This window comes from Epinephelus moara, chromosome 1, assembly GCF_006386435.1.
Source record: "Epinephelus moara isolate mb chromosome 1, YSFRI_EMoa_1.0, whole genome shotgun sequence".
NCBI lineage: Eukaryota > Metazoa > Chordata > Actinopteri > Perciformes > Serranidae > Epinephelus > Epinephelus moara.
The window spans coordinates 30,265,644-30,278,783 of NC_065506.1; the positions used below are offsets into that span (position 1 = coordinate 30,265,644).

Below are 13,140 nucleotides of genomic sequence, written 5' to 3' on the forward strand. Positions count from 1 at the left end.
CTCATTAAGAAAGATGTCACTAAAAAAAGCGAACATCTCCCCCGTGTTTCTTTATTCTTCCCTATTTATATGAACACTTTTACGCATCAGTGTGAGATGAAGTCGTGAGTAACATCTTTTAACCCGTGTTCACCTCCTGGTACATGGTAAACAGTATGATTCAAGATCTCAGGGAAATAAAATAACAAAGTATGCAAAAGATTAAAAGTCACGACATATTCCACATCCACTGATGTCAAAAGGGAGGGGCATTCAAACTCACGATATGGCATCATTTCATATTAGATTAAAGCAGCATATAATTTTAGACACTGTTAAATGTTACTTGCGCCATTTAGTTTCCAAGGTAACAGGGAGGGTATATTTAGAGTGCACTAAACTGAGACAGAAGGAAAAAAGTGTTAATAATCTTGATGGAGCAATTACAATTAGTCAAAGTCAAATAGTAAAGATCAAAACACCTCATCTGCTTACAGCTGAAGGTGAGACAATGCTCAAGAACAACCACTCAGCTCATTCAGCACCACTTCTGACACTTGCGTCATTCAGTATTTAGTGGCATTACTGATTCATATGGTACAGTAGAGGTTTCACTTGAGCGACTCATCAAGGGAGGTTCAGGGGAAATACAGACGTCAATGAGAGAAGGTGTTTTTTTTTGTGTTTGATATGTTGAGATTTTTGGAAGCAATAACCACCCACTGTGCTGCCAAACATCAGCAACGCAATAAAATCAAATTTACTGAAAAAGCACACAGAAATTAAAGTTTTAATTCATCACAGTATCGTCCAGGGTCATAACAGCGCTGCGTCAAACCAGAGGTGGTTGTAATTTGAAATTGGGGTGTAATGTAATTGTAATGAGAAACTTGTGTGTGGTTTCATGTATATTTTATGACGCAAAAGGAAAACGACACAAAGGTTACACACTTTTATTTGTTTTTTACTTCAAACTTAAAGCTTTCACACAATTTATGGCTCCACTTTAGTCTGGGTTTCTCTGTGTTAACACAAGGTGAGAGAAAGACAGAATGACGCTGCCCGACAGGATCGGGATTCGGACATCGTAACTTCATACCTGTAATTCTATTTAAAGTTTTTCCACTGGGGGTGAAACTTTAGTTATATACAGTGTTGGGAAGGTTACAAATGTAATAGGTTACAGATCGTTTCCTTTTTTAAAAAAATGCAATAAGCCATGTAACTATTTTAATTACATCCTCAAAATAATGTCTCTCATGTTTAATGACTTTTTGATGTCTTCTCTTATGTGCCTGATTGTGGTTGCATCAACTCACCTGTAATTATTTCCTCAGGTTTGACGTTGAGCATTTCAGTGTTGACAGCATTTTCCCTGCTGGTAGCTTATGGCCCTGATCACACAGAAAGCGTTTTAGCAGCTTTAGGTGCCTTTTTGTAATTGATATTAATGAGAATGAAGCTTTTTGCTCGCTGTTTTTGCATTGCTACACGCCTCGCGTTTCTGCGTTCCAGGTGCCTGGCGTTTTTGCCGGAGTGCTCTGAACTGCTCAAGTTGAAAAAACTTCAACTTGTACCGGAAAAGCGCCCAATGACATCTCTTTTTTCCCATTGTCCAATTGGATGATTTGAGAGGCAGGCCTTCTGTGGTGGTTATGTTGTGAACAATGGACAAGAAACTGGTGGAAGCGGCTGCTGGATACCCAGGGCTATAGGGCACAATGATAGGCAGCAGGTTGTCAAACTGCCCGAGTCATCCTAAAATATGCCTGGAAACAGCCATCATAAGGCGAAGCTCCTGGACCCACTGGTGGTATTCCCCGCGATCCACGCTCTTTTTTAGGGTCTCATGTACCCACACAGATCTCTGTTTCCCTGTGCCCAACAAACTATTTGCTGACAGCCTCTCACCCTCAACCAGAAGTACAGCAGGGACCCTCTGCCTGTCCATTTTAGGAACTAGATACTTATTGCTGTGAAATAAATAAAATAAAAAAATAAATGGTAGATTGATTACACAGGAAGGTTAGAGTAAAAAGATGATGGCATGGTTGCCTGGCAACAATAAAAAAGCGCAGCAAGCTTCTTCTTCTTTTTCTTTTTTTTAAAAAAGTGGCATCCAATTATTATTATTCTTTTTAAAAAAAGGCAGTGCAACGCGCCTCATGTTTTGCAACCTTCAAAACGCTTTCTGTGTGATCGCGGCCTTACACTGTACAGTAATGTAAAACCCTTGTCAGATTTCAGAAGGGAAATATTGTTGAATGTCTGGCACTGAAAGGTGTTCCTATCTGATGACGCGGCCAGCTGCCTTGGCGTAGTCGGCTCATTCACACTCAAGGTGCTCACAGCAATGTGTATTGATTTGATTGGCAGATGAATGGTGGTGCAAATTCAAATAAGAAAACCAGCTGAAAACAACACTCAGACCTGGAGTGCAAACTGTTAAATGAATGGAGCCTGTCTGGATGTAGAGACAGCTCATTGTGAGCCATCCTACCCTCAATGGTGTTGCACTTAAATCTGTCCCAACTGCTTGGCTGACCTGCGTTGTCCAGCAAGAAGTCAAAAGAAGGCATCTCTGCACGGTGAAAAAGAATAAATGGTCCACATATAAGCTTTTTACAAAAAATATATTTGGATGTACTAAGTTTTAGTTGTAAAACTCAAATATGTAAGCAAAAATAAAGAATTTCTGTTTAACGTCTCATTGCCACCCTCAGTTTGGCGGAGCGTCCTCGAGGATTGTCTTGTACGTCGTCCTTTTCTGGGGTGACCACCTTTTTTCGCACAGGAAGCCAATAAACACTTCCACCGTCTTGTTTTTCAACCATCAGTTTTTCCTTTCGGTTGCCTTGTTTCCTCGGGCTGAAGTGATACTGATCTAGATTGGACAAGTCGTCTCCCTGGAGGAAACGTTTGACCAGTCTATCTTCTAGTGAATGAAAGGTGATCACGCAGAGACGTCCTCCAGGTGTCAGTGCTGCCTGAGCAGCACGCAGGCCTGCGTGTAGCTCGTTCAGCTCATCGTTCACAAAGATACGCAGAGCCTGGAAAGTCTTAGTGGCCACATGTGCAGGTCGGTGGAGTCGGTCCTTACGTGCATAGAGAACAGCTGCAGGAAACGATCCTAGAGACAGAGAGACGGTCAGAGTGAGTGCATCCTGTAAAAACTGGATTATTTAAGTCTAATGCACTACGACATTTTGCTGTTACTGTATTTTGTTTCATTTGAATATAGAATTATTTAAAACAGAAGGCACATAGAATAATACAAAAAAGGGAAAAGGAAATTCTCAGTGTAAACAGAAAAATATTTGGAAATGTGAAGCTAGAGAATGAAGATTTACAGCTTTAAAGAAACATAAAAAATTAGATCTGAGCACATGCAACACTGCAGGAGACAAGAGGAGCAGATGAATGACGCAAGATGAGCGCGATTACTTTTAACGCTACAACAATAATTCCATTAATCGACTAGGCCATCAACAGAAAGTTAAAACTATTTTGAGAAGCGACTGATTGTTAGTCAACAATCAAACTGATGTTCCAGTAAAAACAATTTGATGACATCACCTTGGACAGTAATAAATTCTGAGGAGCATTGTTCTCTATTTCCTGATATTTTACTCACCAAATGACAAACAGAAAAGCTGACAGTGAGCATCTGTCGCTTCAGTTTTGGAGCACTGTTGACTTTTTTCTTCCAATTCAGCATGTTAAATTAGTGGCAGAACCCATTGGTGAATACTGTGCAGTTCAGCTTAGTGTACGTGAAGAGAAAAGGAAACGAGGAAAGCAAACAAATGGCTAAAGTCAAGAGGGCGTGGGATTTAACAAAAGTTTTTTTTTTTTTTTTTACAGCTCTTTAGCACTAACGTTTCTTAATGGTTTGTTATTGTTCACTACCGCACAGTAAACATCATTTGGTCTTTCAACATCAGGTTGTGTTGTTAATACGCTAACTGGCTAACTAGCATCTTGAATCCATCCTGTCGATCTTCCAGTTTCCCTTTTTGAATGACAAATACAAACTACCACCGCCTCCTGGAATGGGCAGTTATTTCCTCTCACGCAGGCACAGAACGTACATGCTAGTTAGCTTTTGGCTAACTGTGGTGTGTTCAGGTGCAACTTTTTGGCCTTGACACGGGAGACATGAGGCGACAGCCTTCGTTGCCACTAGTTCTTCAGTGTCTGTTTGGTGTGTCTGGGCCTTTAGGAGCGGTAGTCTGGAATATTTAACTAACTCTGGAGAATCTTCAGTTAATACAGTGTTTTTTTTCTAATCAACATAATGAAGGGGCAGTCATACTGAATTTCGCTACCCGTACCCCATTTCTGTGAGCAACGGAGCAAGACGTATTCGCTTCCAAAAGCAAACTGACCCGTCTTGTTCACTTCGCATCTGTGACTAACGTGTTCATAATCAATCTTGGACAACCAATTAATGTTGGCTTTTTTCAACCATGAGCATTTACAGTGCTTTTCCTAACTGTGCCCAGCACCTTGAATGTTCTCTCACCTTAACCATGTATAGCTGTTTGTATTCCATAACATCAGAGGAGTGATGTAATACAGCGCACAGTGAAGAATGCACAGTGACAGAACAACCATTGAACAAGCTCACGGTTCAAGAGGTTCAACTCTTCAGGTCAAGACTACACAGCCTACATCCATCTGAAGGATGTGAGACACTACAGTGAGATCAGCAACACATACACATTTTGGACAGATGAGAGCAATCATCCAAAGGAGGAGTGAAGGAGGCCATCTGGGTCAAACTGAAACAACCACCCATGAACACAATGGTGGACTGAACCACCACTTATCAGCTACCACACGACCAATCCAAACCTTCTTTCTCTCATGTGACCTAATAACTCAAATATGACCTCAGTAGCCCACAGATGTTATCAGTGTATGGACAGTCTGACTCACAGGATGCAGGCTGTGCCTACACGCCTGCCATCAGCCACCTGTTTCAGATGGAATTCTCCAATGCTTCCGCTATCTGCATGTTACCGTTTTCAAAATCCCTGTTGCTATATGAAAGTAGTCTAACAAAGCCAAACATACCTCCACAAGAGTCTTAGCACTGTGTGTGAAACAACAAGAACCTCCGAGCACTGCCCATGTAGTTCCATGCGTCCTTTACATTGGCATAGATACATCCACCAAATGGCACGAGAGTCAAAAGTTTCACAACAAACAACAAACAAGGCAACGCTGGACATGGTTATAGTAAATTACCTTTAAACAAAAGAAGCCTTACAAATGGAGGTGGTCTGAGGCCATTATAGACATCATGACATATGGACTGAGAAATCTTTTCATTACATTACCAATTTGTTCCGTTCCACCATTTTACCATTTTTAAAATGGTAGGGCACCGCACTCTCAGAATGGCAGAGCGTTCTCTAAGCAGTCCGTCTTTAGAGATGGAGCAGTAGAGCGCCGAGCGGAGTGAATATGTGATTAACTTAATCGATTGTTAGTTCATATAGAAATATAATGCCCAGTTTCTACAATCAACAGGGGTCTCATTTTAGTGTAGAGCGTCAGACTGAATGTACGAACGCACCATGTCAGGTCACTCACTGTCCGGGATGGCGAGTGTTGCTTGAAAAAGTAAACACTGACCAACAGGACCAGACTGGCCAACCTGTATGCTCTCACTCAGTGGATGGATGATTTGACAGGATTGCTGAAGGCGTTGACGACCGGCTTTGTAATTGATAACTATGCCAATCGTACAAAGGAGGACGACACTCTTTCTTCCAGTTTGTTTTGCGATCCAAGCTAAGGTTAGCTAATGTGCTAAAAAGTTAGAATCAAGGAGAAATCCAATATTCCTCTTAATATCTCCCCAATTTCTGATTAGGTGGACATGATAACCCACATAACGTTATTCATGCCTACAACAGTAAATACTTTTCCCCTAACCTGATATGATGGGAGCGTTTTTGATGATCGCCTCCGTCCAGTCCTTTCATCTTATATAGTGGCAGCTACTATGTGTTCAAATACAAGTTGAGAGTTGATTAATTTTAAGACTCCTGTGTAGCCCACAGCCCTGTGGTGTTGAGTCATGTTTTGCCTCCAGCTAACAAACTGACATCATTGTGACGTCGGCCCTAAAGGGTCTATATATACTGCTCAGTTATTTATTGCACCACACTCAGACTGCAGAGTGCTGTCTGGGCACAGACGGAGCAGCAGAATGCCACACGCAGTGACAGTGAAACCTCACTGTTCATTGCGCTGGGTCCAAAAGTTTGGTTTCACTTCCTTCTGCAGCAGCTGCTCCTCTCATCTATCATTCTGATCTGATCAGCTCTGACCTGATCAACTGATGCGCAGCTAATGCCAGACACAGATTCTGTATATGTATCTAACATTGAGCATAAATGAGCCCCTAATGATCAACGTGGCGTTTTCTTTTTTCTTTTGCAGGGGTTTACTCATTTTCATGCCTGGGCTCACCTCCCACCTAAAAAAGTTCCCGACACTATTTTGCAAGGGCACTATTGCTGCATTCTTGGTGTACAGAGATGCAAAAAACCCAGAGCATTTTCTCCCTTACTGCAGAGTTATGATGGGTTCTGTCAGACCTTTCTCCAGTGCTGGCACAGCGCAAGATAGGTCCAGCTATGTGAGACTAGTGTGTGGATAACACAAAAGAGGATGAGATTCCTGAGAGCTCCACCAATCAGGAGAATAAAAGAAGCCTCTTGAATGAAAACATGAAACTGATTTAGCACTTGCAGATATGCTATCTTTAGTGGACTGAGAATCATCAGACATAGTAGGCCAGTTGTATTATTAATGCAAAAGGAATCATTAAATTAAACAAACAAAAAAAACCCCGAGATGAATAGACGTAACAAGATGAAGGACAGAAAATATAGCTTATTGAAAAATACATCCAGGCTGCAGCAGGACTGAGCGGCAGGTCCATCAGAGGCTCCGTGCAGAGCAGATGGAGTGTGGAGATGGTGTTGATATGGCTGATGTGTCACTAAAATACCGAAGTAAATGCGGCCAACTGGCTCTCATGATCTCTCAGTTCACTGAACGCCAAGTTCAAGTTAAATCTGACGGAGCACAAAACGATTACACGACAACACCGTGATCTCTGTTTAAAAATAACAAAATACTGCATTTTTTGTAGTTGTTGCTCTCTTGCTGCTGCACTCAGTCTTGTTTTCTGTAAAATAAAGGGTGATTTATGTTTCTCTCCACCACCACAACCTCCCTCTGTGATACTCCTGAACAATTTTCCATGCAAAACATTTCATATCTCCTCCTGTATAAAATGCATGTTCAGTTAAGAGACAGGCATTGCCAACTGCAAGATATGCAGTAGGGAAATCTGCACGTACAGGCTTGTGCACCTGTTTTATAAGTAACATGCAGGATGCAAAATGCATCAGAATTTATGCACAAAAAGGTGAATGAATGCAGACATTAGAGGCTAGGGCCCAAACTCTGACTAACAAAGGGGCTGCAAAAACTTGCTGCAAATTAAAGTTGGGGAAACATTAGCTTTATGTCAATACGTCCAACTCATAACCCCCACACAGACAAAAGAACAATTAGACACTTATATAGACCTAAAGAGAAACTGCAATAAATAGAGAAGTGAGTGATGTGGCATTTCTCTCCTCCTGCACTAAACAGCCCAAGGTGTGACTCACACTGCAATCAATACAATGCCTGCACAGCAAGGACCAGCCCCGGTCTGGCCTCACCAAGCCATATGCTCTCTCTCTAATTCATCTTTCAAAGGTCCTACAGACAGATCCAGGGAGGAATGAAGAGATTAAGATGTGTACATAAAGGGAAAATCAGGTAGTTAAGAGGGAACCACAACATCGAATGTATTAAATAGGAATTAACATTCTCCCTGTATACTTCCTTTTGGTTGAGCCACATCGTAATGTGCTATATTTGATGCTTGAAGCATGCATCAACAAAGGCAATAGCACAACTACATCCCACAACAGGCTATTTGGACAACAACAACAAGAGTGTTTGATGCTTTGGTGTTACTGGCCCAACAAAACGCAGGAGTTTGTTCACAACAACAGAATAAATGAAACAGCGAGCATTGACACAACTTTGTTTGAGGTGGCACAACACATGAGACGATGTATTTGCTTGAGTTCAATTTTTTCAATTTAAGCCAGATTGAAAAACTGTTTGACTGTTGAGAATGAAGTGGCATCACCACAAATCAGAAGTGCATCAAATCAAAGTGTTTTCTCATACCAGGAAGTTGCTCAGTGTACTCCATTTACACGTCCTTACCAAGTAAGGATGGTGCTAGATTAGGCCTGCAGACACAGTTACTACTTGCGGGACTAGCTGCTGTAGGTGGTGAACAGATTCATAACATGCTATCTAACTGGGAATGTGCTAGCGCCATCCAGGCACAATCGCCCACTAAGCTGGTTAGTGGTTAGGTAGTCTCTATATACAGACTCTACATTCAGTGAATGTAGAGTCTGTAGGCAAACCCCGGAGATCTTGCCTCCGGAAGAAGAGCGGAAGAGCCCTGGTTTCCGGTTGTAGGCTGTTTGTAGTCCGCGTAATATTGACCAATCACGTTTGAGCCGGCTGCAGTTGTTGCCAGGTTAAACGCTCCGTGCGGTGAACTAGCGAGGTGGAACATAATTGGCGTCACTGCAAACTCTGAATCCATCACAATGTTTCAGCATATTTACTTATATATAAACGGAAGTCAGAAACGGAAATTCGCCTTCTCCGCCCAAATCAAACAGGAATGCCAAAAAATCGGGGGTCTGCCCCCAGAGACTGTATCGCCGTCTGCTGGAAGTCAGACGCCGAATACAGCCGATGGGTTCCGAGAATGGTGGTTAGGTAGCAAGCTAGTAGCTTGTACCACAGGTTCCCGTCTCATGACTGGCACACATCACACCTCTTTTGTAAAGAGCTTTATGTAAAACTGGATGTTGCACCAGAGCTAATATGATAGCTTACTCCACTTTGAGCTTTCTGGCTTTTTGTTCCATTGATGCAAATTCCATCCATCCATCCATCCATCCATCCATCCATCCATTTTCATCCGCTTATCCAGGGCCAGGTCATGGGGGCAGCAGGCCAAGCAAGCACCCCAGACGTCCCTCTCCCCAGCAACATTTTCCAGCTCCTCCTGGGGGACTCAAATGTGTTCCCAGGCCAGATGAGATATGTAATCCCTCCAGCGTGTTTTGGGTCTGCCCTGGGGCCTCCTACCAGTGGGACATGTCCGGAACACCTCCAATGGGAGGTGCCCAGGAGGCATCCGATCAGATGTTCGAACCACATCAACTGACCGCTTTTGATGCAAAGGTGCAGCGGCTCTACTCCGAGCTCTCCTCCAGATGTCCAAGCTCCTATCTCTAAAGCTGAGCCCAGCCACCCCATGGACGAAACTCATTTTGGCCACTTGTAGACGTGATCTCATTCTTTCAATCACTACCCAGAGCTCATGACCATGGGTGAGGGTTGGGAAACCAAATTGCCGATCCACCTTTCGCTTCATTCTACCCTCACTTGTGAACAAGACCCTGAGATATGTATGAAAACTCACACAAATCAGATTTGAATATGTGCACCTAACCCACTGATTAACCTTTACAAATCAAGGGGACAAGAAAACAGTACAAAACTACAAATTAATTATCAATGCACATTAGCTAATCAAAGATATATTGGTGTATTGTGCATTCAAATCCAAGTGGGAGACTTTATATTCAAAATGTAAAAACACTTGGTAAATAGGGTGCTTCTGTTGCTCCTTTGTGGAATTTTGCAAACGGTTGAATTCCTCTAAATGCATTTTAAATTAGAAGTGAAAGCTGACGTGCTAATGTTGAATTAATTCAAGTGTTTTACTGTTCTTGCTTTGGGTTGAAATTAACGTTAAACAGCTTGTTGGCATCTCTGCGTCCATGTCCTTACTGCCGGCTACTCAAACACACACACACACACACACACACTTAAATACAGGGTGATTTTGCCATTTATTGGATGGTTGTGCTGAATGCGTTTGGTGCTTTGATGTAGTTAAATTTAGCTCACTTGACTCCTGCTGTCAGCATTCAGCAAAGTAAACAAACTTTCACTTTAGTTAAATGTTGGGTACATTTTCTGTTACTTTCACAGCTGCATGACATAGTTATGTCTCCATGGCTGCCTGGGCCAACCATGGAGACATAACATGGAGTTTTGAGTTACATTTTTCAGTCAATTGCATGATTTTTCATCAGCACATTAAAGGAAAGCGCCCCTCCAACCCAGGCGCAAGACATAAAACTCTTAAAGGTTCTTGACTAAAACTTGATTGTAAAGCAAAGCTATGTTTCTGTTTAAAGAATCCCGATCAATCATGAAACAGGCCGCAATAACACAATGGGACCACTACGCACAACTGTGGCTATTTGTAGAAACGTTATTATCACATCTGTTTGTAAAGCATCCGACATGTATTTCACTCATTATTGCTGAATGTCAGAGAACATGTCAATGATTTATAGAGCTCATATACATACAGACTTAACAAAGTGCCTCATGGTAAATGATAACATGAACATGAACATTGGCGCTGAGCACAAATCATGTCCAATATCAACAGACCTCTCTGGGACACCGGGCTGGTATTTACAATATACTGGATAAACAGTTGATAACAGATGTGCCCAATATAGATAAATCCCAACTGGAGACAGAATGTGACTATAGGAGTCTTTGAAAGTCTACAGATACAAAAAGGTTTGAATTTAATAAAGGAAGCGTTCTGTAGAAAAATAGTTTACAACACATCAGGAATAAATCAGCCTGAACTTCCTGAAATCTGAGTCTGGTCTCCTTCAGCTGTCCTAAATCTACGTGTTGTGCAGAAAAGAAAAGCAGTGACTAAAACTCTGTGTATGAACAAAGATAGGATTCAGCTTTTGTATTATTTCCATCACATATGGATATAAGGTTGTGCATACATATGGCTCTGCTTGCTTTATTACTTCTTAGACCTGTCTACGAATAGATTGGCAAAGATGGATTGTGTTATGTTGGTGTTGTGTCGGTGTAACCTGACATCGGCAGACCAAATCGCAAATGCGAGTTAGTCTGGAACATCTCAGTTCATCTTTGGTTTCCAAGGGGCGTTATCAATAACTGTTGACCAAAATGCCTCTGGGCATAACTGGATAGACCTACATCCAATAACAGCAACGAAAACAAGTGACGTAGTGCTGAGTGATGGATTAATGTAAACAGAATAAAGGGTGCAAACATGCCATTTTGCCATCAAAATTTGACTTCAGAAAGTTCCACATTAGATCCAGCCATCTTGGTTGTTTTTGAAAATGCCTCATTTGCACTCCTCTATAAGGGGCCGTACACGTGCCACGTCTCTAACCGCCTGGAAAATCCAAGGTCGGCGGTGGGTGCTTCTCTTGTGCCTACTCTGTGCCAGCTTTCAAGAAGACATAGGCAGGTTGCGTCTGAGGTTGCTAAGCAACCATAACCTGCACCATATCATAGCCTATTTACCAGAAATCCAGAGTTCAGAGCTAATTTTCTTCCAGGCGCTGTTTTTAAGTGTGTATTAGGTCTAAAATATTGTCCCTGGGACGGATGTAAAGCTCTGGGTGGCCCTGCACTACAATGATCTGCCTCTTCTTTATATTTGTCACAGCTTGATATCTGCGGAAGAAGGCAAAGATATCTGCTGGCTGTGATTTGTTGTTCCTCATCTCATGACATGCGGTGCATGGAGCTGTGTTCCACAAGTTGAACTGTTCATAGCAGGACGGCTGCGTCCTTGCAAGTTGCAACTGAGCATGCCAGAAGCTTGTCTACACTGAAATCAATGGATTTAAAGGTGCAATTTGTTTTTGTCATTTTGTCATTTGTTTTTCGGCCCCTAAGACACAAACTGCACAAGCTCAAAATGACGTGTAAAGCGCCAGGGCTCCGCAAGCTGTTAGACACACCCCATATCAGAACGTCTGAATGGGAGGGCAACCAAATGCATCTGTCTAAGCAAAAAAAAAATAAGCTCGCCGGTTCCATAGCTAGCTTCTGTGAAGCTCATGTTAAACTAAACTTTACAAAGTGCTTCAAAGCACAATCAATGAAATTGGCTAACAACCTAAACAAAGATATGCTCCAGATATGTATCATTTAAATTTGGCTCCAGATGTGTATACTACGGCTGTTGCGATAACAGCAGCACTGCATTACCACACTATTGACAAGCCAACCACAGGGGATGACAAGCAACCACCACTACTGCTATGTTCATTGTTTCTTTTTATAAGGGAGTGACGCACATTTACACTATGCTAGGTGTCTGTTCGGCACTGAAAAACATGACCGATTGAAAAATATTCAGCTTTGGGTAAAATGCTGCAACTGCTTCTCACAGCCGCTTTTTTCCCAGCTGGCCAATCACAGTGGAGGAGGGGCGGGACAAAAACAACAGACCAACCGTCACATTGCGGAACAACAGAGGAGAAATGAGTACAAAACCCACACAGACCTGTGGGTCCGTGCTCTCCCCCTACGAGCCTTCCCTTCATCCAGCGCAAGTATTCTACCATGGATATTCTGTATCATAGCAACCCAACCTAACTCCAGGTACTCCAGCTTCCTCCCACAGTCCAAAGACATGCTGGTTAATTGGTCACTAAATTGGCTGTAGGTGTGAATGTGAGTATGAATGGTTGCTATCTCTATGTGTCAGCCCTGTGATAGTCTGGTGACCTGTCCAGGGTGTACCCTGCCTCTCGCCCAATGTCAAGTGGGATAGGCTCCAGCCCCCCCACGACCCATAACAGGAGACGCGGTTACAGAAAATTAATACATGAATGAACGAATCCTAATGAAAGCTTATTTATAAAGCACTAACAAAACAAAAAAGAGACAAAATGGCGGTAATACCACATATCGTGCTGTTGAGCCACCCTTAATCGCCACAGGGGAAATTCCTTCACCACAACAGCTCGAGTGTCTACAGCTTTAAAGGAGCTATATGTAAGAAATCTAAAGCAAACAGTCGTAAAATCATCCTAATATGTCACAGAGACTAAGGAATAATGTTCATATAACATACTGATCTCACCGACAACAATAGTACAGCCAGAATATTCG

General features: G+C 42.3%; 1 protein-coding gene across 2 annotated transcripts in view; it reads right to left on the reverse strand.

Moving 5' to 3' along the window:
• Nucleotides 1-2,111: 2,111 nt before the first annotated feature.
• mettl15 (methyltransferase like 15) overlaps nt 2,112-13,140 on the reverse strand; it is a 69,605-nt gene continuing 58,576 nt past the window's right edge. For both annotated transcript variants that reach the window (XM_050040345.1, XM_050040353.1), the window contains exon 6: nt 2,112-3,109. In XM_050040345.1, coding sequence (XP_049896302.1) covers nt 2,679-3,109 — 431 coding nt within the window. In that variant the 3' untranslated portion in view covers nt 2,112-2,678. The remainder of the gene's footprint in view (nt 3,110-13,140) is intronic.